The 26,301-nt window shown below is 40.6% G+C and overlaps 2 protein-coding genes across 2 annotated transcripts; one reads left to right on the top strand and one right to left on the bottom strand.

The window, feature by feature from the left end:
- Positions 1 to 4,111: 4,111 nt before the first annotated feature.
- ska1 (spindle and kinetochore associated complex subunit 1) lies at positions 4,112 to 8,471 on the top strand. The gene is made up of 7 exons (XM_055035313.1): positions 4,112 to 4,198; positions 5,532 to 5,617; positions 5,701 to 5,816; positions 5,929 to 6,023; positions 6,710 to 6,826; positions 7,641 to 7,810; positions 7,983 to 8,471. The coding sequence occupies exons 2-7, from the start codon at positions 5,536 to 5,538 to the stop codon at positions 8,129 to 8,131; spliced, it is 729 nt and encodes a 242-aa protein (XP_054891288.1). The 5' UTR covers positions 4,112 to 4,198; positions 5,532 to 5,535; the 3' UTR covers positions 8,132 to 8,471.
- A 1,824-nt stretch (positions 8,472 to 10,295) lies between these two features.
- On the bottom strand, positions 10,296 to 25,401 carry LOC129362315 (zinc finger protein 609-like). The gene is made up of 10 exons (XM_055033781.1): positions 25,050 to 25,401; positions 22,737 to 22,873; positions 20,923 to 21,771; positions 19,089 to 19,317; positions 17,258 to 17,345; positions 14,292 to 16,431; positions 12,988 to 13,363; positions 12,360 to 12,704; positions 11,896 to 11,974; positions 10,296 to 10,894 (listed from the first exon to the last, which is right to left on the bottom strand). The coding sequence occupies exons 3-9, from the start codon at positions 21,646 to 21,648 to the stop codon at positions 11,901 to 11,903; spliced, it is 3,978 nt and encodes a 1,325-aa protein (XP_054889756.1). The 5' UTR covers positions 21,649 to 21,771; positions 22,737 to 22,873; positions 25,050 to 25,401; the 3' UTR covers positions 10,296 to 10,894; positions 11,896 to 11,900.
- Positions 25,402 to 26,301: the final 900 nt, after the last annotated feature.

Raw genomic sequence — 26,301 nt, 5'->3', positions numbered from 1 at the left:
ACGCCATGAGAGCCCCGCTCACTTTGAAATGACCTGACAGAGAGACAGCATATTGCAATATTTCTATTTTTATTGTCAAATTGTATCTATTTTTATTTTGAAATCACTTGTGACTGTGTATTGATAAGTTTTTTTTTCATGTTTGCCTCTTCTTTTTTGTTATTGCATTACTACAGCATTTTATTTTCTGAGGACCTTTTCTCTGTTTCTTCAGACCAAACTGTTTCTCATTGCAGATGCTGGTATCTCAGTCTTCTGATGTTTGTCTCAACCAGGGAATTTTTAATTCGCCAGTATTTTCTTATTATTCTTCAAAAGAGACATTATAAATACATGAAGGCTTAAGTGGCTAAATATTCTGGTTTTAATTTTAGAGAAGACGGTTCATCTTTGAACCTGGATATCTTGATAAATATTTGGCCTCCAGTAATATTGTAAAGACCTTTACTGAACAGGTTTCCAGGATGTTCGATATTTACCTGCACATATTCCCCAAATCAAAAATATCCTGCCCCTGTGCGATTCATATAACACATAACATGCATTTCTCATTTTTATTGTGATTCCTTACTATCATGAATGAGTATAATTTCTCATTTGGTTTGCTTCACGTTCACTGTGAGCTTTTAAAACCAGACCAAGCTGGCTGGACAACATCATGCACAATGGCTGATTGTTAGTTCCACCGTCACAAGTTGCTCAGTGTGAGCAGCAGGCAAGTCAGCAAGTTGTTCTGTGTACATGAGATGAATGCAAAAGAACAGAAAAATAAGGGAGAAAGCAAACTGCAGGCATACTGCAGCACACCAGCCTGAAGCATGACTGACCCTGCAGTCTGACTGGAAACATTAATTAAATATATTCAATTCCTTCTTTTTAATCTCTCTCTCATACACACACACACACACCACACACCCACACACACACACACACACACACGCACACATCCAATGATCAGAATAAAATACAAAAATCAAATCAGTAGATACTCTAACAAGTTCACCTCAACAAGAGCACAATTCCAAATAGAGCATGAGACTGTTACCAGCTTGGTGATTGGGCCTGTGGGACACTTAAATGAGCATTTAACTGAGCCGATCAATATAGCTTCCTCCTGACAAACCTCATTAACTGCTACTGCAACAAGAGAGCTGACACACTCTGGGCATGTTTACACGAACACACAGATTCTGGGTGTGAGGAGACGGAAGGTTTATATTACTTCTGGGTGCCGACTTTGTTTCCTTCTTCCTTCGTAAGAAGGAAACGCTCATTTGATTTGTTCAGCTGTTAGTTGACAGTGTATTTGTCAAATCTGTTTAATTCACACAGTACTGTTTATACATATTGGTAATTTAAAGTTTGTTATGTAAAAAGTAAAGATGGTGAAAGAAAAAAACAGTGAGCAAAATAACATTATAACATAATGGGTCTTATGGGTTGATTTAAATATTTAGGCAACTAAAAATTTTGTGACAAGCTATAATCAAATGCACAGATATAATTGGCTAATATTTATCACTGTGTTTAATAAAACAAAATAATATGAGTTTCCTTTGTCCAATTCAATTAATAATAAGAATTTTTTTTTATCTTCTAATAAATTCATATGTGCATATATATATTATCAGACTTTCACAAAAGACTAAGACCTGAAAAAGTTCCTAAATTATCTAGAAATGGCATGATTTAACACAGAAGAAAAAATGCATATGAAGGAAGTCATGACATTACCACACTGTCAGCATTTACCAAATCATTTTCCTTGCTGTTTCCCACTTCCTGGTGATTCTCATCTACTCTCTCCATTCTCTCTGCTTCAGCAGTGCCTGATCCTGCAGCAAAAGGCTACAATCAAACTAACCAGGGCCCATGCTAGAGTCAGGATGCAGCTACGCGGCATGCTAGCATCACACCAAGTCAAGCCAGTAGTCACAGAAATGCTGCTATCACTAATCACCATTTGCTACCTCAACCTCCCTCACTACCTCATCTATGCTTCAGCCACAACCACAGTATATTTTAGCATTAAATGAGCCTTAAGAGGCAGCACTGAAGGATTCTTAGGAGGTAGCACTGAAGAGGTGAAAAGAAAAATCCACAATAGTTTTATTGGCGCAGAGCAAAGATCCTCAACCTTCTTCTGCTGTGGTGCCTGGGTTCTGGATCTCAGAGGAAAGCCTTTGGCTTTAGAGTGCAGAGAAGAGGCTTGAGTTCCACAACGCTGTGGAAAGGAACAGGCTGAGTCTGAGGCCTGAGATGAAGAACAGCCTGTGGAGTTGTTAGCCAGTTAGGAGCATAAAAATAATCAGTCTGGCTATAATAAAGACAGCAGGACATCATGGGAGGACGGGATGGTGAGCAATTAGACTCCATGTCAGCTGAGGCTGAGTGAGGCTTTGAGGTGCACAGAGCCTGGAGAGGCTCAGGGAAAGGTTTGGTCATTCTCTATTTACCAACATTTCCCCCAGGAAACAGCAGAAGCATCGGAGCTCACCTCTGCAGCTCATCGGAGGAATGGCCTGCTACAGCCAGACGCCTCTTGGGGGAATAGAGATGAGCCACCGTGGCAACCTGTGCCCTCACCACTGATTTTAATCTATTGAACTCCTCAGTGCTAAAGGCTTTTGCTGAGGCTAAATTCATCTTTTCTGAGAATTGATGGATGTTGGACCAAACTGGAGCAAAATCAAAGGAAGTGTGATTTTGCAGATGGGACAGGATAAAAACACAAATCCAAGTTTAAATACACATAAAAAAGTGTCTGCTGACTGGTTGGGCCTTGCTGTTATCCTGCTCCTGGGCCAGAAGCTTTCTAGTATAAATGACCATGGTAACGAATGTGTGATTGCTTTTGTGAAACCAATAGAATGATAGGAAACCCGACTTAAGCCCAGATGTTAGCTTTGGGGCAATAAGGTAATAATAGTTTGAATTATCACAAGGTTTTGACAGCAACAATGTGAGAAAGGAGAAAGTGTCATTGGGCTTGAAAAGTTAAAATATGATTTAACAATTACACATAACAAATGTAGTTTAAATTATTATTCTTCAATACAGTACTCTCATCATACTGGTCTGATGCAGACACAAGATTTAAACAATGCAACACTGACATCAAGTGTCAACCTCTGATAACTGCATGGCAACAAAAATGTGTTTTATGATTTATTTATGTTTGTTTTAGAGAGTATAAATCTCTTCTTTAATAATTCTGAAATCTCTGTAATATGAGTTGAAGAGGTTCTCTGCCATTTGAGAGTCTTTCTGGAACAAAGCTGTATTTTCTACCAAACAAAAATGGATCATACAAACCTAAGGACCAACATAAACACTTCTCTAAAGTGGGACAGGAGGTGGAGTACAGGACATTGCTGGACAATTCAGTGATGTGGTGCAGAGAGAACTTGTGCTCCTGCCAACGAAATGGTTGTCAGTTTCTGCAGTAATAAATCACATTTGCTCCTAATCTCCGTCTCAGGGGTAGGTTCAATCTTACAACAACCTTGGTGTTATACTAGACTAGAAACTTGCCTAAAAAAAGTGCCTGCTGACTGGTTGGGGCCTTGCTGTTATCCTGCTCCTGGGCCCGAAGCTTTCTAGTATAAATGAGGACTGAGGAGCAGACATAGCCAAGGATCACTGCAGCCCAGATGAGCTAAAGAACGCTACAGCAAGTCCTTTCTGTCCGAGGCTATCAGACTTTTATAATTCATATATAGTCTCAAGAGCCGTGCACTTTAAGTGTTGATTATATATTCAGTAATATACTGAGCAGTATGTGTGTCCTTAGGACTATAACTGCGCATTTTTATTTTTTATTGTGGTGTGTTTAGTTTTATTACTGTATTTATTTATTTATTTTTATTGTTTACTATGCATGGACAAACAAAATATACTACTACTACTACTACTACTAATAATAATAATAATAATAATAATAATAATAATAATAATAATAATAATAATAATAATAATCGTCATCATCATCATTTTTGCTTTCTAGTCTGAAACATTTTTGATGTGTTGTAAAAATAAGTTGTAGCGTTCGTAAGTTAATTTTACCCAGTGTCTTTGAACGTAACAGTACCACAGCGCGTGCGCCAACATTTTGACGTATCACCTGAGCTAGCGTTCAAATAAACCGGGAAACAGCCGTTTCTGTCTATTTTATTTGGAAAAAAAGTGTGTGGTCTGTGTAAGTATGGGCTTTATTGGGAACCTTTTTACGCTTGTCGACACACAGATAAACTTTATCGTTTTATCGTCGAAGATTTACTTACTTCACGTCCCGTTTAGAGCAGATAAATACACACATTTCTCTTTGAAAGGTCGAGCTCATTCTTTGTTTTCAATTTTAAGCTAGCTGGATTTCAAATGAAATGAAATTAAAGTTCTCCGGTGAGACTATAGAAGATGGTAGAATGATAATGAAAATCATCACTAGCAAAAGATCTTTTCACTCGTTTTCGCCTCGCATCTTGTTACTAATGAGTTTGAATGGAAATCTTTCAAGCCTGATATCATCTAATTGTATGTACAGCTTAGACTCTAAGCTGTTTAATAGGAAAGATAATTTATTTCGATAATTCACCTTTCAAAGTAAAAGTCAGAGATTTATTCCACACGATACCGGAGTGTTTATTTCTATTGATTATTACAACGAATGGAAAACCCAAAATTTGGTTTCACGGGAAATTTGAACAGTGCATCTGATTATTAAAAATGTATTTCTCTTTCAAAAATGTGAGGTTGTTAAAAGTATGGTCATTTACTGAACAGCAACCTACAGACATTCAGTGTTTGGTCGAGGCTCCTTTTGCATTAATTGCTGCATTAGTGCGACTTGGCATGGAGGCGATCAGGTTCTTTCAAAGGCCCTCGGTTAAAACCAGTGTTGGTTAAATTTTGTGCATTTATTTTAAAGAAATAACACCTTGATACACTGTTACTAAATTACAGTTCAGTTTGCCATTAAAACTGTTTTTGTGTAGTGAGTTTCCAGACTACTGGATGAAAAGATCATAAGGCCAAATAAGAGCAGATGGCTCTTATATCTATCTATACATGTTCAGCGTATGTAAGCATCATATTTTGCTGCTTGCACCAAAGTTATAAGACAGGCCAGCACAATAGTCATACAGATGATGTGAACATTTAGGCATGTTGAGCTCTCCAAGCCCCACTACAGCCTAACTCACCTAAGGCTTTTACGATGGGAAACTTTGATTCCCTAAAACCTAAGTATCCATATCTTTGTTTTTATCTTTTAAGAATATTTCATTTGTTGTTCAGAAAGCAATGGTTACTTATTGGCCACTACAAGGTCAGTCTTGTAGTGCAAAGCGCTTTGTGGTGAAGAACTGCTAATGCTTTTCAGTTACCATTAACTAGAAGAGAAATGTCTCGTGTCATACAATGTTTCTCTATAGGTTTCACAGTTTGGGCTTTTGTGCCTGCATTTGTTCACTGTACATTTCCCTTTGTTCTTTATTTTTATTGTGAATGATCTTAAACTGTCTGTGTTCCAGGACAATGGCTGACCTGGAAGAAATCTGCCAACACTTTCAGAATAAACTCTCATCCTTAAAGTGCATGCTGGATCTGTCTGCTGCTGGTATGGCACTGAGTTTTGGTTAGTAGCAACCATGTAAGACTACGTTTGAATTTATGACTGAGCATTTTCTTCTCCACATTTAGACTTGCCCCAACAAAAGATAAAGAAACTGGGACAAGAAGTGTTGGGACTTGGAAGAATTCTGGAGGAGTTTGAAAAATGTGTCGATCAGCAGAAAGAGCAACTAAAGCAGCTAAAGGTGAAGTTTCAGCTGCAGTGGTTGGAGAATCAGCAGTGTTTGATAAGTTAGTCATTTTTCATCTTGAGCCTCTGCTACGTCGTAATTAAAAACATGTTTTTATGGCTTTCAGGAACTTGAGAAGTTATTTCAAAATGATGTGGAGAGTATTCAGCACATGAAGGACAACTTTCCTGCACACATTCCTAAAAGGAAAAGTCCAGCCAAGTAAGAAGATGGTGAAATTCTTGTTTTGTTTATATGAAGAGCCATTAATATATTGTGTATGGGTTATTTCATCATTTTCATTGTTGCCATTTATCTGTATAGTTATTTGTTTTGTGACAATAAGAAAAAGAAGCATCTGTTGTATCTACATTCTAGAAAATGTTTTTTGTTTTTTCTTTCAAAACAAATATTTTTCTAATATTGTATTATTGAGGGCTTCAATATTTTAGAAACCTTAAAAATGCAGTAATCATCAGTAGTAAAAATAGGTGGTGCAGCGATCTTGCAGCCTAACATTTATTTGAGTTAAAAATGTTTAACGTTGACGGGAAATTTAAAAGTAATCTGATGTGATTATGTATCATTGGAAGATGGATATTAACAATACTTACAGCAACTACAAAGTCTTAACTGTTTCACCAAAGAAACTCTTTAACCCATCTTTACCATCACTGGTACTGGTGAATAAAAAAACCTTCGATAAATGAACAATACTTACCGTAGGTTGTAAAGCCTGTAGGATTGTAATATCGGATGGCAGTGTTAATTTTCAAGGGTGTGCATTAGCCCTGATTTAACTGTGGCAGCCAGAACGGGGTGCTCACCTTGAATAATGGTAAGAGAAACACCATAAGGATCTATTGTGCGGCTTTGAATGAGTGAGAATTATTATATTTGGTTTGCAGGAACGACAAACCAGCAGATGATCAGCCGGCCCAGGCCGAAAAGACGAAGAAGATCAGCAGGAACTTAGTGAAAGAGATGGATTATATCACCACACAGGAATATGAGAGCATCCCTCAGTAAGTCATTTTTTAAATTCTAGTTTTGTGTGACAAAATCTTATGATATAATTAAGGTGTAGTATTCTATCAAAATAAGTATGAAAAAAATTACTGTGAAAGTTGGCTTGTAATTATACGGCTTTCTTCCAATACTTGGTTTAATGCAAATTAACTACATAGAGCTGAAGATGGCATCATGTATGTGCTTCAACAAGCTGTCATCTTGTCAAACCCCTTTGAATATTTGAATATAACACAATTCAGCCTAATTTACTTTGCCAGAAACTCCAAAAGACACAGGTAGAGGCCTAAAGAATCACCTGGATCAGTGACTTCCTGACAAACAGACCACAGCTTGAGACTGTAGGGACTCTTGTGTGACCAAGTGGCCAGCAGCACAGGAGGACCACAGGGGGCTGTACTCGCTCTCTCCTTTTTACACTGTACACACTTTCTGCTCAGTACAAAATAATGAGCAGACATGTAGAAGGTGCATAAGAAAAGGACAAGAATTGTGTTCTTGGAGGAGAGAGTAAAGACCTGTGTTCATCTGGGCAGCTGACCAAATGAACACTGGAGACACAACAGTGGAACTGTCCATAAGAAGGGATGGAGCAGACTGCAGTTGAGGAAGCTTAGGTTCTCGTGTCTGTAGCAAGAGAAGAGATCAAATTCCATCTGTATTTTATGATACGTCTGTTAATATCTCATTTGTCCCCAAGGCTGATTTTGTGTGTTTGCCAATGTATTTCTGAGTTCATTTGTCCAGAACAGTTTCTTTAGTTGTTTTTTTTCTTTTCCATGACTGTCAACATGCGTGTTTGTTTTTCAGTTACATGAAAGGACGTGTTTCATATGAGCAGCTCAATGCTGTGGTGGAAGGCATTAACACTGCTGTAGCAGCCAAGTATAGGATCCTCTGTCAGCCACTGAAGGCTCTTAATAATCATTCACGCAAGTTGCATCAGCGCTTCAAGGACCAGGAAACCAAAGATACAAAAGGTATGCTGCAGGCCATGCTTCTCTAATCAGCTGTGGATGCAGTTGATAAAACTGACTGAATTGTTTCTCCTTTGTTGTTTTCATGGAAACTCTCCAGATGAATCTGGGAAAGCTTGTGACACATCCATACAAAGACACTGGTTAGTTTTCTCTTTCTTTTCTGTGTCTGCAGGACAGTTTTTTGTTGTGGAGGAGGACATGTGTGAATTCACCCAGATGAAAGTGGACAAACGCTTTCAGGGGATCCTGAACATGCTGCGACAATGTCAGCGTCTCCGTGAGGTCAGAGGGGGCGGACTGGTCCGTTACATGTTGATGTGAGAGGACACACTTCGTTCTTAGCCTCAACACCAGGACAACACTGTAGACTGTAATTATGTATGTTATAGTCAGGGAGACTGTTTTGGATTTTATTAAGCATTTGTCACATAACTTGTATTAATGAGACAAAGTTTGTTCTTGTTATGATTTGGATTGAATATTTGCTTGCAGGTAAAATTCCAAAACATTACAGTTAAGCATTTATTTTTATTCTGCTGGGTAAACAGACCTAAATTATGTCTTTTACTTAATCAGTGGGATGCAGTGAACAAGCCTTTATTTTGTCAGTGACCTTTGATGTAAATTGAGATGAAAAGTAATTTATTAAACCTATTTTTTGCTCCTGTTTTAAACATGGCTTTTGTTTTCGCTGAACGATGTTGTACTATTAGGACCACATCTTTCTGAAATTTAGGTATTTACTAGCCTGGCCATTGCCTTCCTGTGCAATTCCATTGGACAAATGTTCTCTCTTCCTGCACTACACGAAGCGAAGTGTAGCACAAGGGCCTGGGTTTTTACCAGGCTCGGTATTTACTGACGTATTCTAAATAATAATTTGACACACACTAGACTGAGACATGGCAGAGAGGTGAGAATTCCAGAACTTTGCAGATATGTTATCTCTCCACAAATAACAGAAGACATGAAGGAAGAACATGCACCAACCTTGCGTCAGTCGGACTGCCTCGCTGTGTGAATGTCTGAACAGTGTGAAGCGCTTTGAGTCCTCTGGACTTAAGTCCAGTCCATTTATCATTTCCAAGCAAGTCCAGCTGGAAAACGAAATCAGCAACCATATGAAGCTTGTCAGCAGAACAAGCATGAAGTGCTCTAACTCCAAGTTCATCAAACTTCTGTGAAATCAAACTGTCCACTTAGAAAGCAACACTGATTGACAATCAATATCACTTCTGTTGTGCAAATGGAATAGACAACAGGTGGAAATTATTTTCGTATTTATTTCATCCATTCAGATCTAGCATGTGTTATTTGAGTGTTCCCTTTATTTTTTGAGCAGTGTATATCACTGTTAGAAAAAAAGGATTCAGAGGTTTGGCTCAGATTATCATGTCTACCCGTCTTTCTCAAACTGTGGTGCCGGGACCACTAGGGGTCGGCAGGCACCCCCTGCTGGTCTACAAGCTCAAAGCGAGAGCCACACAGTTAACTTGTTGTTTTAAAATGATGCATAAGTGACTTAAGACCTGTTCACTCAAAAGACTAACTTACACAATCAAATGAATTCATGTGGGCAAGAATGTTTTAGTTTCTTGGGTTGAGTTGCAGAACTTTTGTTTTGATAACACAATTTTGATCCATAACATGCTGCAACAAGTGCAGTATGATGGGAACAAGGCAGTGAGTTGCATTGTATTATCAAACCTTAAAAAGTTATGTAGCTTTGTTCATATTAAATTACTTTGTCATTTGTTGTTAGTCTTAACTGTTATCTAACTGATCCTTCAGGATTCCAGTAAGATGTCCGTACAGCACACATGAACTTTGCAGTTGAAACATTCTGAGTCTTCGCTGAAGGAAAGTCACATTGAGTTGATTGTTTCAGTCTTGACTGTTTAACTTATAGCAGACATTTTGTTTAAAAAAAACACTCAAACCAGGCAGTTAATCACAGAGGGACAAAAAGCTGCAACTTTATTTTTAAGGAAGCCAGATAGAAGCTGGGGACACAAAGACGAAGACTATGAAGATGAGGCGTTCTCACAGGTAACAGGTTCTCTGTCTGAGAATCCTACTGAATAACTGGACCAGCAGAGGAATCACACACCAGACCAACTACAGCCAACAGCGCATCAAATTCTCTTGGAAGTCCAGTCTTAAATATCTGAATTGTTTTTTTTTTTTTTTGTCAAGATTGTAATTAGTTTGGTTATAGTTTTTATTAAGTCCACCACATTAATGTTCATTATGTTGTAGTTAAAAATAAAATAAGAAAGTCATGGCCAGACTGTGGTCAAATATGCTTGAAAAAATTCAAACATTTGACTGATCAGCTCAGTTTCCCTTCATTTCACACCAACATTTCTGTTGCGATTTGCTGTGCAGCAGGTCCAGACTGGCGCTGCTGTGTCGCAGTTTGAGGCATTAGAAAGGCGTCTAACTGTACCGCTGTTCTGGTGGAAGAAATGACGCTGAGGTCAGGCAGCTTTCCAACAGCTACAGGTTTAATATCTGATCAACAACAGTAGAAAAACAGAGGCTAACAGACAAAAAGAAGAGTAAGAAATTCAACATCATCCAACAGACTCTTTAAAATAATTCCTCTGTACAATATTTACACACACATGCACACTCGCACACACTACATTACATTTACACACGTCTCCTCAGCCAGCCTCTGGATGTCCTCAGAGTCCTTTTTTTTTTCCATGATGCATCCAGGTGAAGAAGTGATGATGGCGTTCTGAGTGGGGAGTGAGAGAACTTTGACATGTATGAGGATGAGAGGAAAACATGAACCAGTGAGACGACAGAACGACGCCGACCGCCCATCACGCCACCTCCGGTCACTCTTCACCACCAGCGCGTCTCTGTTTCCACCTGGCAGCTCCACGGCGCCCCCTGTCTGGGAACCACAGTGTGGAGGCGGCTGAACCGCCCAGAACCAGCAGAACTGTTTTGGTCCGGTCCAGCAGGGAGTCTGCTGGATGTGGAACATGAAGTGGTGTCACAACAGAAAGATGCTTTCATGTGATCCAGTCACATAACTTGGATGGGCGGAGTTCAGCCAATCAAAACTACCTACAGAGAGTTAGCAAAAAAACAAACAAGACAATTACACCAAAACAACTCATTTCAAAGAGTTATTGGTTTCTGAGGATCTCAGGTTTTCATTAGTTATTTCTATGATCGACAAAAAAAGAGTTTTGATTCATTACAAAAATAAAATCTATAATTGTTGGTTCCCCTCTGATGACGGCTTAAACCCCAGTGGCACGGCGCTGACCTCCTGTCTGTAAAATCATCCATTGTAGACGTCTCGGCATTTTCCTCATGCCTGTTTCAGTCGTTTGTTTTTTCTGTTGAGCCACAATTCAAAACCAATGTCTACTATTTATTGGTTCATTTTCAGTAAAATTGTATTCATCATTACTTCTGCCAGTTTCAAGTTTAGTGACCATTAACTGACTAACTCTGCAACAATGTAGTCCAGGTCTGTAGCTCCAGAGCTACAGTAATGACCTGAAGAGCCTCCATCATCAACTCTGAACCCGATTTCAGTACAACACCATTCAGGGCCTAAAAGACTAGTAATATTTAACATTTTATAAATTTACAGACAGGAAGCCAGTGTAGTGATTTAGGAATAAATAATCAAAGTACCACAGAAAACCTGCAAAGAGTTGTTCAGTTATTATTTTAAAAAAAAGGGTTGACTGGAGTAATGTCAGTGAAGATTATTCCACTGAAAACTAAGACATTTGTAGCATGCCATTTTAATGAAATATGTCTATAAATTAGAAAAAAAAATAGCATTCGCAGCAAAATTTTCAAAAAGTAAAATACCATGTGGTACAAAAGCAGAAATGCAATTCTGCACCTTAGAAAATCAATTCCTGTCTAATGGATGAAACTATACTGTGCGAAACAAAATCTAAAATGAGCCATGCAGTTTAGATTCAGAAACTCTGTGATTCTGTTCATTCGTCTTTGTGAGGCAAAAGAATCTGGTACTGAAGACTGAGTATCTGCTGCCTTGTGAATAAAATCAGGAATCTTATGGAGGCCGGTTTGGATCTCACCAGTTTCACCTCCGTGGAGGGGGGTACATGGACGGGGCCGATGCTTGCTGACTTGCAACGATGGCTGAAGAGGAGAGGCCTGGAAGGAAATACCAGACATCAGAAACGGTCAGCATGAACTCCTGAGTTTATGCTGAGGAAAAGTGAAAATCCCTGCAAATGGCTCCGATCAACCTGATCAATGTAGCATGGATGTATGGATGGATATGGTAAAACAGGGTTTGGAGAACCATTTATGTTTTACTAAGGGGTGGATGAGAGATTGAAACATATTTTAACTTCCTTGATTTTCAAAGACATGATGGTTCCTATCAACAGATTTTTAAGGTGTAAGTGTCTTGAACAAAAAGGTCTGCAAAGCATCAGGAAAAGAGAATCTCCCCTGTTAGGAAGTCAATTCAAAACTTCAAATATTATGTTATGTGAAATGTTTGACACATTTGATCTGCGTGGCAGCATCTCACCGGCAGCGTAGGACAGGTCATACTGTCCAGACAGCAGAGGGTATCCCAGGTGATGATGGGGAGGAATGACGCGATGTGAAGGAGAAGACCGAGGCCGAGCGCCCTCTCTCTCACGCTCCCTGTCCCGTTCCCAGTCTCGTTCTCGTTCCTGCGCCGTTTTGTTGTCTTGAACGGAGGGCGATTTGCTTTTGTAATGGCTGGCATGCTGCTGCAGCAGGTCCAGAGCTTTGGCCTCGCTGGGCGGCTTCACAGTTGGACTTGACCTGGAGGGTTTCTCCCCGTCCTCCCCTCCTGCCACTTTCCCTCCATATGAAGAAAACGGGTAACCGGCCTGCAGGTATGAAGCTGAGGACAAAGTAAGCAAAGTGAGACTGCTTTCCGACTACAGCAGGGAGAACAAATATTTTATCAACTTCATAAAATAATGGCCAAAGTCCTTTTTGTGGCAAATAAATAAATAAAATAAATAAAAAGTTCCTATCTCAGAAAAAAATAAATAAATCACTTTTGGCAAGAACTGAATCAGTGTTCTTTTTTTTATTATATTTTGCAAGTTAGACGGTGAAAAACAAAAACAATGTCAAAACGACGCCCCGTTATTCAGATAACGAACATGAACCAACATTACCTGGGTAGTTCTGCATCATGACTGCAGGCATGCCTCTGTAGCCGGGGTGGCTGGGATCAAAGCCCTGGCTGTAGCCATAAGGTCCCTGCATGTAGGACATGTAGCCCTGATGCTGGGCCAGCGGGGAGGCGAACTGCATGTGGGGGACGCGGACCTCCTTCCCTCCACCTTGGTACTCCTCTGGGGGCAGCGGCATTCTGCCCTCCACCCCTTCTTTCACCTCATCCTTCTGAAGGCTTTCCTTTACTCGCGGCTTGTCCTCCTTGGCCTTCCTATCTCTCTCCCTCTCATCTTTCCACCTTTCTTCTTCTTGCTGTCTTGCAGCTTCTGAGTATTTACTGGGATACACATAGGGCCACAGGCGAGAGTCTGGCTCCTGGGAACAAAAAGAAAACCTGAGAAAAGTGCAGTTTTTTGACAGTTGTACACAGAACTGTCACAGAATTAAAGCTGCTATCTATGAGGGCTAATGTTCATTTCTGGAGCTGCTGTCACTCTGTCTTTACTTTACTGTCATGTGTGCCAGCAGTTTGAAAACCATGTTTCAGGTGGGTTTAATTGTGAATTTAAGCACTTTTTGTGGAACATTGATATAAGTTTGTGTTTCAAACATAATTTGCCTCTATTATCATACATGGTGCAGGTGTATTGGGTTAAAGGAGATATAATCTTCACTGCTGAACGGCATCAAAATATCCTGCTACTTTTGTTGTGACGTCAAAGCAGCAGCACAGATGCTGATGTCAGCAACAACAGTCACTTTTCTAAAGGATTTGTTAGGAGTTCCTAGAAACCTTGAAACATGAACGGCTAGAATAGCACTTTGCAGCAATCTGGTGGTTGAAGAACCTAAATAACAGATTAATAATAATAATATCATATGTATTGTTGTTTAGCTCATATTCTACTCTATTTAAACCATTTTTTGATTTGAAAATGTTTTGTTGACATTTTGCTTCAATCAAAATGTTACTAATTAGACACTGTAATTAATTCCATTGAAAATACTACTATTAATATTTATAATGGTATGTTACATGTGAATCAAAAATTAACTTCAAGACATGACCTGGTCTGACATATGGAATGTTCTCCAGGAACCATCAGCAATGTCAGTTTCAAAGTTGCCAAACAATTAGAATGAAACAGAGTTTCCCCCAGCATTAAGGAAACCTGCAGTTATTAAAATTAAATGATATAATTATTACATTGCATTATATAAACAAGTACTGCAGCCTAGCTTGTACAATATTTCCTGAAACCTTCTTATAAAGCTCAGAACACAACATGCAGAAATGCATTACCTGTCTGTACCACATGGTGGAGTCCACACCTGTTGGTCTGCCTAGTTCTATCCCTGGTTTGGCCTCTTCTTTCCCATGGTGACTCGTTTCATGAAGTTTCATCTTCAGCCCTTCAGCCTGGGAGCTGGGGAGTTTCATTTCCTCTCCTTTAGCCATAATGACCGATTTGGCCTGTTCTGAAGCTGCTGCAGGATCTTTAGATTTGGCCGGGGTGACCAATCCTTTAGGCCCCAGGTCTGTGAGACCAGGGGCGCCAGAGCCTGAAGGGGGACCTGTCTTCTGCTTCCACTCATCTTTCCCAATAGAGTCACGGTCTTTGCCTTCCAGCTTCTTGTCAGATTGTCGCTGCCTCTCCTCATATTGCTGACGGTAAGCAGGGTTAGAGGCCAGCAGGTGGTTATGGTAGGCAGGATCAGAGGCATAGGAGTAGGGGGCCACATAGTACTGGTTGTAATACAGAGGTTGGGAGTACATGTTGGAGCGGGGCTGAATGACTGATGGCTGCTGAGGACCCAGTTCTGCCTTCCTCTCCTCCGGAGGTTCCACCTTAAGCTTGCCCTCCTCCACCACCTCCAAGTCTTCCTCCTTCTTCACCTTCACCTGTGTTACTTCCATATGAGCAGTTGCTCCTGGTACTGCTCCTGGGCTGGGGTTTGGATAGCTTGGCGAGTAGTAGGAGTCATAGTTGGGGTAGTATGGCGACTCCTTACTGGGAGCCTGAGAAGGGAACAGTGTTTTCTTGGCACCTTCGCGCGGCCCCTGATCAGGATCTGGTTTGACCTTCACACCCTCTGCCTTCCCTTCTCCATCTTCGCCTGCATCAGAGATGTCAGAGTAAGCGGGGCTGCTGGTCTTCACAGACACATTGTCAGCACCGTTTTGGTTCTGGTGCAATGGTGTTGCTAAACCAGCCTCTATCCTGCTTGCGACGCCGATGGACGGACTTGGAGCATTGTCGGAGAAACTGTAGACCTTGTCAGCCTCGGCTTTGATGCTTGCCAAACGGCTCTGGTGAGCTTCCATGCAACCATTCAACAAACTATCTGTTGTCTCGGAATACGGACTTTTTCCCTCCTCCAGCCGCCCTATCTTGTTCATTGCTCCTGGACTATCCTCCTCCTTCCAACTGTCCCTCTTCTTCTTGTCTTTCTTTTTCTTGTCTTTCCCGAGGGTGGGGCTGCATGAAGGGTCAGAGAGTGGAGAGGGTTTAGTTTGGCTGTTTTTCAGCTGGGGGCTGCTGGGTACAGACTGTACCACTGAGCTCAATGCAGGAGACGGTGCCTGGGGAGAATATGATGACGCAACCCCAAGAGGCAACGGTCGGCCCATCTTTGCACTTTTCTGACTTGATTTATCAGGTTTGCTGTTGACTGACATTCTTCTGGCCTTTCTGTCATCCACTCCATCATTGCTGGCCTCATCGGTTAAACATCCACCCTCCTCACCGCCGTCAGTAGCCTCAGGCTCCCCTTCCCCTGCCTTCTTTTTTCCCTTCAATGTCTGCTTTCCTGACGAGGGAGAAGGGGCATCGAAGCCCCGTCCTTTGGGAGTATTGGAGCGGGCGGGAGAGAACGCAGCACCATTACAGGAAGTTGGGTCATGCTGGAGTACAGAGTCATCCCCATATTCACTGTCCCCATCCTGGTCCAGTCGTACATCGTGGTCATTATGGGCGCGAGCCTGGTGGTACTTCAGCCCGTTGATGTGTTTGTATTTCTTGTTGCAGTTGGGATGGGGGCAGTCGATAAGTATAGGTGAAGGACAAGTCCGCTCCAGTTGTGGGGGGGCCAGGGCTTCTGTTTTCCCAGCAGGGACCAGAGTCCCCACACCAGAAGAGTTGGTTCTCATGCGCTTTGAGGCTTTAGAGTCCTCAGAGCTGGAGGTAGGTTCCATGTCAGACACAGGTTTAGTTTTTCTCTTGGCAGAGGATGGGCTGGCCTTTGCATCTTCACCACATCCCACCACCACACCCCGTCGCCCTTTGCTGGTTGCAGCAGCACCACGAGTCTTGCTCCCACTGCCTTTGCTGTCTGATGAGTTGCTGTTGTCATTCAAAGGCGCGTTGGTGCTGGGTCGCATCCTTTTTCCCCGCCCACGGCCACTTCGCATCTCCATGTCACTGGTGGGGGATTCACAAAACCTGCAGGCAAACAGTAAAAGCATTTAGCCTCCATTCTCTATCAGGTTTGGTCAACCTTTTCTTTACTTTATAAAGTTCAGTCTATGCTCCCATCTAAACCTCTCTCATTTGCAGTTTAATGTAAAGTCATAGTAAAAAGTAGTTATCAGGATTCCTTCAGGTTCCACAAATAATGTCTGAGCGTTATTCAAATTTTTATATGATAGAAAAGTCCGACAAGAGAGAAAAAAAAAACTAAATATAAGGTATGAGATTAAACACAACACAATCTAAGACCTATGATCAGAGTAGTTTTGGCCAACCTACATTTTTTTAGTGAATTTAAGAGTTTTTAAGGATGTGCGTACACCATGTCCATCCATCCATTTTCTGTACAACCTATCCCTAGTGGGGTGAGGAGGGGCGCTGGTGCCGACCTCCAGCAAACATTTCGGGGGAGAACAGGGTTCACCCTGGAAAGGTCGCCAATGTGTTGCAGGGCAACCCAGAGACAAACAACCATGCACACACACTCACACCTCTCCATGGTCCAAGGTCCTGAATCGAACCCAGGACCTTGTGTTACCTACTGCGCCACTGTGCAGCCCCCCCCCCACCCCCCCATACACTATGTTATTTTTGCAATCCAGGAAATACCTTCTTCTTTACTTTCAGAAACAAACTATCTGATTAAATAAAAACTTAATGAGACCAAAATTGATCCCTCGAAGATTTGGGTAATCAGAAACGATTAGTGTTTTAAATAGATCACCACAGAATGCAATATGCATCTCTTAATTCAGTAAGCTGCTAACCAGTGAACTGTAACTGGAATGTGTTTACATACCTCGGCGGGGCCCAGTCGTGTCTTGTGCAGTCCAAAAGGGTCCCAACATATGTCTTGTTCCTCCAGGTGACATTAACCACTAGCATCCCTGCAGAAAGGAGAACACAGCATCTAAACTATCACAATGGAATTGATGCAGACAGTTTAAAAACTAGTTTTATAACTTGTTTTAATTGTTTAAGAGCAAAAATATTAATTAAAAAAAAACAATTGTGTAAGTATCTATCTTTCATAAAAGCATTTTTTTTCTATATTTGTTGAATCTGTCACTATGTCGTGACGATTTGGCATGAGACAAATAAGCTTCGCTACCTTCTCCCAGTGCTATTTAGAAAACAGAGTCAAAGCGGGTTTCTTCATTCCACCCCTTGGTGTGGTGCTGCACCTTACCGACAGGAAGTGGTTTCTCTGGTATTAACATAGAGCAGCAAGGATATAAGGTTGATTTTACAGTGCCAAACCTTCCTGCTGGCTCTGATTGTTTGTTTTTGGTTGGAACGACACAGAAGCCGTGCATTTCTTCAGACAGCAGTACTCACTCAGGGAGAAGCACCCCACTTAGAGAACCACTTCTACATGAAATACATTTGACAATATGTCAATTGATTTATAAAGCACTTTGAAAAGAGCAGCAATTAACTGCTCTCTCGCATGATGATGCGGTTCTGTCAAAAATGCTGTCATAGTCCAACCATTGCACCAAGCAATTCAGCAATGCTTATTTACCCCCAAACCCTGACAAAACACGACCAATTCAACATCATGCCGCTAGCTCTTCACAACAACTCATAGGCGGAAGTGAGAGTGCTGCCCACCACAAATAATGATCGGGCGGAACACGGTGCGCTACATAATAAAACATAATTTAACAAAGCTTCGAGGCAGATGAATTTTTCTCGAGGAATTTTAATAATCCAGGTACTCGAATCATTCGAGGAATCGTTTCAGCCCTAGCTAATTGACATCCCAGACTGAGAACTTCTGTCATCCAGTTTTTGGTGGGAAGAGAGAAACAGTAAATTATCCAAATAGAAATGATTGAGCTTGCTTTAATTTATCTGTGATTAATTGATTTATTTTTTATTGTGACAGGCCTATTCACACAAACTTTAACATTACAAATAACACTGATGTCATTTGTTGACATCTGAGAGAAATGTCAACAAATGAAATAAAACTATTACATAAAAAAAATGAAACAGAATTGGGTTACAGTGATTCAATACCAACCTTAAGTCAGTGGATTTAAAAAAACACAATGACTTGTGTCTATTGTCTTATAAAATAGGCTTCATCTTTCAATTACCAACATGGTCAATGTTAAGGCTTGTAAATCCTTTAATATTTTCTTGGCTTCTTATTTTCAATCAGTAGAAATGATGCATTAAGTTTATACGACTGCAGTAATATCTTTAAAATTAGAGTGCCATCTTTAGATATTCACAGTACAATTATTATGTAGAGTAAGTATTATACCAGGAACTGGAGACCCACCAAATTCTGATTTTCTTGTAGATCTGACCTTCCTGTTCTAATTTCTTTAAAAGAACACAATCTAAACTCTCTTGAAACAGCTATCACAGAAAGAGTAGTTGTGAATCCAACTGAAAATCCAAGAATTACAATATTATCCACAATTATGTATCCAATGATCCATCCTTCTACCCTGTATCTGATTTTCTACCTTAAAAAGGCGCATCAGTGTAAGTGCTGTTGGATGGTGCACTTCTACACCAAACAATGTTACTGAATGCAACAACTCCACATGATTACTCACTGTAAAAACAACCATTGACAGAGTCATCTGTTGTATTTGTGTTATGTTGCTCACCATCTTCGGTCTCCTGCCACACAATTCCTTCCAGGTTGACGCTGGTGCCAGGCTCACAGGGTCCCAGACATTCCGGCTCAGTGGCCAGAGCTGCTTCTGCTGTGTTCACTGCAATGGAGCGCGTGCGAACCATGATTTGCTCACAAGGGGACGAGATGTCGCTGCTGTTAGCAGGAGGACCGAGAAGGTGAAGAGGAGGAGGAGCACAGGTGGAAAAGGGAGATTCCATCTGTAGGAAGAAGCGGACAGAGAATCCCTGCTGTCAGTCACATTCATAAGCCGTCAGGTTTCAGGCCAAGAAACTCTGTCATCCTCCGTGTTCAGCAAATATATAACCAGACTTTAAAAAAATAATAAAAATTATTTATACACACATCACTAATTTGATTTCTGCTGAACAAAGTAGAGCAGAAATAACACACCAGAAGTCCCATCTTGTTCCTCTACAGCCTCTGTAATTTTTTTAGCTACCAACAAATGATTTTGTCCTGTTCCAATAGAATATAATGTGAAATATATGTCTGTGGAAAAAATACTTTTTTTTTAACAAAGTAGGGAACGAAGGGGTTCATTTTTGATAAACACTGGAAAAGACTGTAGTTCTGTTCAAGTTGTGCTAAAAGGAGTTTAGCCTAAAGTAGCATCTCAAGGCTAAACATGTAGCAGCAGCACCGACGTCCCTTCACTAACATCAGCTTCAACAGTCACATTTCTAAATAAGATCCAGGAATGTTCAGGCATTGCTGGAACACTGGAAAGCTGAAGCTGCAGAACACAACTTTGCACCAATCTGACAGCTGAAGAACCAAAATAACAGATTAAAAAAATATATTTGATTTTGAGCTCATATGTATATTTATTCAATAATTTAGCGGCAAATAGCGGTTTTGAAATGAAAATGTTACTTATGTTGACATATGGCTGCAATTAATTTAATTATACATTTTAAAGGTGAGATATAAAACTGCAGCATAATCCTACAAGAGTCTTCATGCAACTTTCTCACTTCTGATACGATATCAATATTGCACCTTTGAGTATTGGTCGATACCAATAGCGACCCAATACAATATTAGGACAAATCATTACTTATTTTGTAGTGTGAAATGTTAAAATTGTGAAAAGTGATATTCAAACAGAGAATAAGAGTCAACAACAATAGGTGTGACAACAACTTGACACATTTATCATTAGCTAGTGGCTTTGCATACAGGACATAAGAAATGCTGGAGCAGACTTCGCTCCAGACTAATTGCTGGAGCGAAGAGCTTCTACCAGCATTTTAGAACTAGGCCAATATAATCTAGTAATCGTTTTTTGTCTAAAATCGGACAAATTTCAATATTAATATCGGATTGGGACACCATAAAGCTATAGTAAAGTGGAAGATATCACCACAGTACTAAAGTCTTTCCACTGAAGTTGAGAAAATAGTCTTTAAAATACTGTGGTTAATTAATAAATCACTGAACTGTTTAGCATCACAATACATTAAAGATCTGCTGTTGTTGTATCAACCTTGCAGACCTCTGAGATCTTCTGGTTCTGCTCTGCATCCCAGAACCAGAACCAAACATGGAGAAGCAGCATGTTGGCTTTGGCTCCCAGTAACACAACCAATTTATTGCTTAGGTCGGTGTTTCTGTTGCAAAAGCTCAGATAAACAGGCCGATAATCTGACCGGCAGATTATGTTAATATTGAGCAAATTCAGTCATCTGTGCTCTATTAACATTTTGCTCCCCAAACAAAATGTAAGCAGTTTAGATACCAGAAACCACTTTATGTCTATTTGACAATATTACAGGATAGGAAGAAACAGAATGTTGCATTACCTTCTCACTACTGACAACTTTCTTCAGATTTCGGCAATCTGCGTTGTCTTCCTCCTCCTGCTCTGTCATCATGGTGACAGCCTGGCCAAACCCTGCAGAGTCCAAAGCCAGGTTCCCAAACTGGTCCACAGGGTTTAACTCTGGGTTTTGTTGATTCTCGAAGGAGCTGGTACGAGGGGCTCCAAGAGGCAGAACAGCAACACCAGACTCCTTCTCAGTGTTGACCATTCTTGTCGCTACAGCTTCTATTTTTTCCTTTTTAGTTTTTCCGTATGCCACATCTTTGTCCTTTTTTACAGCAGGGGGAATACGAGAGGCTTTACCAGACTTATCAGTCCCCTTAGTTAGGGTAGAGTTAGTGTTCTGGGGTGCCATGTCTCCCTGGGCCCTGCTTTGGGTCTCCTTCTTAGTTCCATCTGGAGTCTTTCCACTTTCTTTGGAGTTTTTACTGCGCTTCGATTTGGACTTGCCATCTTTGCTCTGCATGGCAGCAACAGGACTGACAAACTTTATGTTGTCAGGTAAAACAGCTACAGCACCCGGAGGGGCGGCCATTCCTCCTCCTTCCTTACTGCTTGACATCTCTAACTTGTCCTTCTCTAAATCAGCATCCAGGTCAATGATCAGATTCCCAACACCAATATCCCACTCGTCACCACTGTCGTAAGTGTCCACCGCATTGGAGTCCACACCTTTCCCACCTGCAGGGCTGCTGCTGAGGGACATCTTAGTTCAAGCGTCCCAGAGGGCCACAGAGGGCCGCAGGGGGGGCCGTGCTCCTCCCTACAGCAGTGCACCTGCTCAGGGCTGCAGCCTGTGTCTCCTCCACACCGTTTCCCACATCGCCTCCTGTAAAAGAACAAAAATCACAAATTGAAGGTTGGCGTTTAACGTGATCAACTAGTGATTAATTCAGCATTTCTCACTCACAGACTAGAATATTATAAGGTGATGAATGGAAGGAAAGTTTCCTCTGAGCTTAATATACAGTCTCCCTGGATATTTCATGGTTTGGTGGTTTTCACAGAAAAGAAAAAATTTTGAATATTTCACCCCTGGTAAAGATAAAATTTGCTTATACACTATGCACCATTTAGCAGTTTTTTACACCACTTAGTCAAGACAAAAACACATGTATAGAGCTGCACAATATATGAGCACCGCAAGAAAAGGCTGGGGTAAACACTGGGGTAAACCCTGCATCTATCAGGCAGGCTGAAATATTTCAAGTCCAGTCCTGGTGAAGCTCCTCCATTGATTTTGCTTGACAGTCTTGTCGGAGCTGCAGTTATTCATGGAGGATCGTAAGAAGGATTCAGTTTTAGTTACAAATGGAGTGAGAAATCTCAAGACGCATTGCTTTCTCGGTAAGCATCATTTTCAGATGGCACAGAATGTTTATGTATTCTAATTTAATTTTATTGTCTGAGTTATTTAGTCTATTTCATCAAACTAAAAGGTGTTGGGGGTGAAGCACTGGGTGGTGTTAGTGGATAGGAGGCATCAGCGGAGCATCATGAAGAGTCAGATTTATAATGCATCATAACCTTAAAGATCATAACTCAATTAATTAAAATTGAGTGGGTGAGAGTTAATTAAAAACTCTCACCCACCCTGCGTCAGTTTGTGTGGAAAGTTATTCTGAGATCAGTTTTGAGTTTAGTAAACTTCTTCATTGTTATAACTAGCAGCGACTATTTACCGTGTCACACCAGGCAAATAAAACCTTTTCTCAGAAACCAGGAGGAGTCATGTAAAAACATCTTGACTTGTTTCAGTTTCATCAGGATCATAAACATTCGGGGAACATATACCTTGACCTGAAGAGACTGGGGCTGACCCATCTCAGACCTCAGATGCACGCCCCCTTGGAAAGCTCCAGTCTGCTGTTCATCCTCAGATCAGAATTAATGACTGCATCGTCCGCCTGCTTCAATAAGCCCCTTTTCACCTGAAAAAAGCAGAAAGCAGTTACAAAATAATTCTGGGATTGTTTCTCTTTGTGTTTAACATTATCTGTTTGGCTTTAAACAACCACTCTATTATGAGGCGGCATAAGGACAGTCGCCTTTAGAGGTTTTTCTTCTGAATTGTTGATATTTCTATAGAAATGTCACAAAAGACGTACCTGACAAGACGTCAAAACACAATTTGATCAAATATTACATTAATGTCTCAGAGAGAAAAGGCCTAAAACCCGTGCATAACAATATTTGGACCTTTATTATTATTGTTCAATGTACAACATAACTGTGATCGGTGTGACTAATTAGCAATCTGAATATAATAAGAATGTGTGAACACTATACACAAGAAACAGAAATAGTCGCAGAAGTTAAACTAAGTTGAACATGTAAAATAGTGTTTAAATGTAACACTTCAAGAGTAATTGAATTTGAAAATAAAAAAGACATTTAAAATAGTAAGAGTCAAGATGGCAATTAGTGATACACTGATGTATTTCTGGGTGCTATTTGATTCTGTGCCATCCTCTGTGCTGTGAGTGCAGTATGTTCATGGCCTGTGTGTGTGGGTGCTCAGCGTTCTGACTCTGCCTGCAGGGGTGAAGAGGAAGAAGAGGATGATGAGGTGGCTCCTAGGAAGTGTGGGGTCATGTCAAATTTTTGTGGCCCTTGTGAAAGGTTCGCTTGAGTTTTCCTCATCAGGTCCTTCTTTTCTTAGTTCCTCCAGTTTCACATAAAATAAACTGATCCCTGCATTTCTTTGCACTAATTCATAACTGTGAATTTGTGGTAAAATGTCTGCAAAAACAGTCAAAAATATATTTATTGATGTGCAATATTCCATTGAAAAACACAGTTAAAGAATAATGTTGAAGTTTGGTAAAAAAAAAAAAATCATGAAATTAAATTCAATTAACTTGATATTTCAGCTAATGCTTTATTTGGCTGCACAAGATCAGACTAATAAGTGACAATTACTCTAATAGATAGAAAGAGATATTAATATCGAGGTGATGTGCAATCACAGCTTTATTAAAGTCAGAGGTAGAATGTCTGTGGCATGAATACTATGTCATTCACAACAGTGGCAATCTTTGAATACTGGAATATTATGTCCTCTGCGGACCTAACTCATATCATTGGTGTATCAAAACTTTGGAAATTAGGCGTAATGTGAATGAAACATTGTCATCACGTAGCGCTGAGAAAAGCAGCCCAGTTCCCGTTAGCCTGGTGCAGCTAAGTAGCTGCAGCTGACGCGTCGGCCCCACATCTTTACCGCACATTACCACAAAGCTAACGAGCTTTGAAACGTGACTTCATAGCGGATTTATTACAACAACGCTAGCGTCAATCCTGCATAAACAACGAAGATCGACTGTCTGGTACGGAGTCGTGCGAATGTGTTCGTCCGAATTTCTGCTGCTAATATGAGGCCCGTCATGGCCCACTACGGGGCTAACGGCATCCATTATCGGACGCAGCGTATTCACATAGTGGCAGAATTTCTCTAAAGACTGTCAGGTTTGACACAAACACCCTGCGCCAGATAGATGGATCATTCTTTCGAGATGTCAAACTGCATGTGATCCCATGAGCTCAATGTTGCAGACACGGCTAATATTCGCATTAATGGAAATTGTTGTTTGTTGTGCATGATCAAAGGATCAAAGCAATAAATATCATTTGCGGACAAATGACTGTACAGTATAAGCTGTTTTAGACGTTGTATTCCTTAGATCAATTAAAGAGCAGTCATACTTTAGATAAGGACCCTCTATACCAAACTAACATGACACATTGGAAGCTTGATAAACACTACAACAACCTGAAAACATTAATATACCTGCAACTCGAGCTTACTGATGCCAAGACTACTTTCTCAATCAAACAACAACACAAGTTACATGTCCACCTAAATACCTTCAATGATTAATGAAAAACTGAGTTGGAGTTAAGAGATGCACGTAGGGTCAAAAGAAACAAGCAGGTCACAGGAAAACGTGTCCGATGACGGAATCCTGTCCCTTAGCTTCCAGGTCTCCAGACAAAGACAGCAGCTAGCCTGCTGAGCTAACTCCGGGGATACCAGGCTAGCATTCTCTGAAGAACAAAACTAAAGTTCCTCTAACAGAGACAGCGCAGTCTAACATTACCACTTACCAAGTTAAGGATCCCTTGCCAGTAAATATTCATGTACACTTCACAGGTTGATTTAGTTCCAGAAATGATAATCAAGACAAGTTGCCCCAATGTTTAACTGAGGAGTCAACGTGCTCCCAGTTCAATGGACAGCAGCCATCACAGTCATATCCCGGGGAACGCTTCAAAACACCAGGGAACAGTCATAGCCAACAGTCAGCGCTGCGGACTGAACGGGAACAGAACAAACAGCAACAATTCCATGACCAAATGGGATAATCCAGAGATTCCAGGTCCAGGTATCCCAGTTAACAGTCAATGTAGACAGGAACACACCAGTAGCACTACGGAGCTAAATGGCTGTTGGCGACAACGCAACCAAACCCCGGAACAGTGGATCGGAGAAATGAGTGGAGCCGGAGTGACTGGATCAGTGGACTTGGAGTCAGTAATGCAGCTCCCTCATATCGACCTGAAATGCATTTAAATACATTCAGTACGAATTTTGTGATTCCGTTTAGTTGCGTTTTCTTGAAGTATGTAACTTAAAGTTTAAGTTTTAAGTTATTCTTTCCTGTATATAAGACTCGGTTCTGGGGCCCTGCTTTCCACACATTCTTCATTTCTACACAAGGTGTCAACATAAATATTTTTTACTTCTACAGCATTCCTCCATGATGAATCTTTAAGTTCTACTCCTAACACATCTTACTTTACAACGTCAGATAAATAGATTTTTCTAAGATGATCCTGTGTTCATTCAGCTGAGGATTTTTATTCATCAGTTCCATAGGATCTTCACATCAGTTTTGGCAACAGCTGGATCCCAACAGACAAAAGTAAAACAAACAAAAAGCAACAAAACGTAAGCCATTCAATAGTTGTTGCTTAGGCAAAGTGACTTGTGCCTTATAGCTTCTTATTTCTTTCTTAAAACAGCGTAGGTTTTTTCTGACGCTAATAACAATTTGGCCAAAATACTTATCAATAGGCAAAAAATAGTTAGTTACTATCAAATCCTTGTTACTGAAAGTCAATATAAAATCATAAAAAAGAAAAGAAAAGAGCTGCACCACCTACAGAAGTCCTGAAGAAAGCAGAATAATTTTCCTCATCTATGTCTGGTGGCAAGATGGAGCCAAAGACCCCTGACCTCAGTAAGCTCAGTGGTCTGAAATCTGTCAAGAAAAGTTAAAACCTGTCAATATTTATGGAACAGATAATAAAAAACTTGTACCAGATCAAAGTTTAAGTTTTTCAACTTTTTTATTTT

The sequence above is a fragment of the Poeciliopsis prolifica genome, unplaced genomic scaffold (assembly GCF_027474105.1).
Source record: "Poeciliopsis prolifica strain line A6 unplaced genomic scaffold, Auburn_PproV2 SCAFFOLD001, whole genome shotgun sequence".
Lineage (NCBI taxonomy): Eukaryota > Metazoa > Chordata > Actinopteri > Cyprinodontiformes > Poeciliidae > Poeciliopsis > Poeciliopsis prolifica.
Note: the sequence above shows the minus strand (reverse complement) of the source record. Positions and strands in the feature narration are given on the sequence as shown.

Excerpts from the sequence above, each read along its gene's own strand:
- ska1 (XM_055035313.1), top strand. The coding sequence starts at position 5,536 with ATGGCTGACCTGGAAGAAATCTGCCAACACTTTCAGAATAAACTCTCA. Across the intron at positions 5,817-5,928 it reads AGCAACTAAAGCAGCTAAAG|GAACTTGAGAAGTTATTTCA; the intron begins GTGAAGTTTCAG and ends TATGGCTTTCAG. Across the intron at positions 6,024-6,709 it reads AAAAGGAAAAGTCCAGCCAA|GAACGACAAACCAGCAGATG; the intron begins GTAAGAAGATGG and ends TTTGGTTTGCAG.
- LOC129362315 (XM_055033781.1), bottom strand. The coding sequence starts at position 21,648 with ATGTCCCTCAGCAGCAGCCCTGCAGGTGGGAAAGGTGTGGACTCCAAT. Across the intron at positions 12,705-12,987 it reads CATGATGCAGAACTACCCAG|CTTCATACCTGCAGGCCGGT; the intron begins GTAATGTTGGTT and ends CTTTGTCCTCAG. Across the intron at positions 11,975-12,359 it reads TGACCTGTCCTACGCTGCCG|GCCTCTCCTCTTCAGCCATC; the intron begins GTGAGATGCTGC and ends ATTTCCTTCCAG.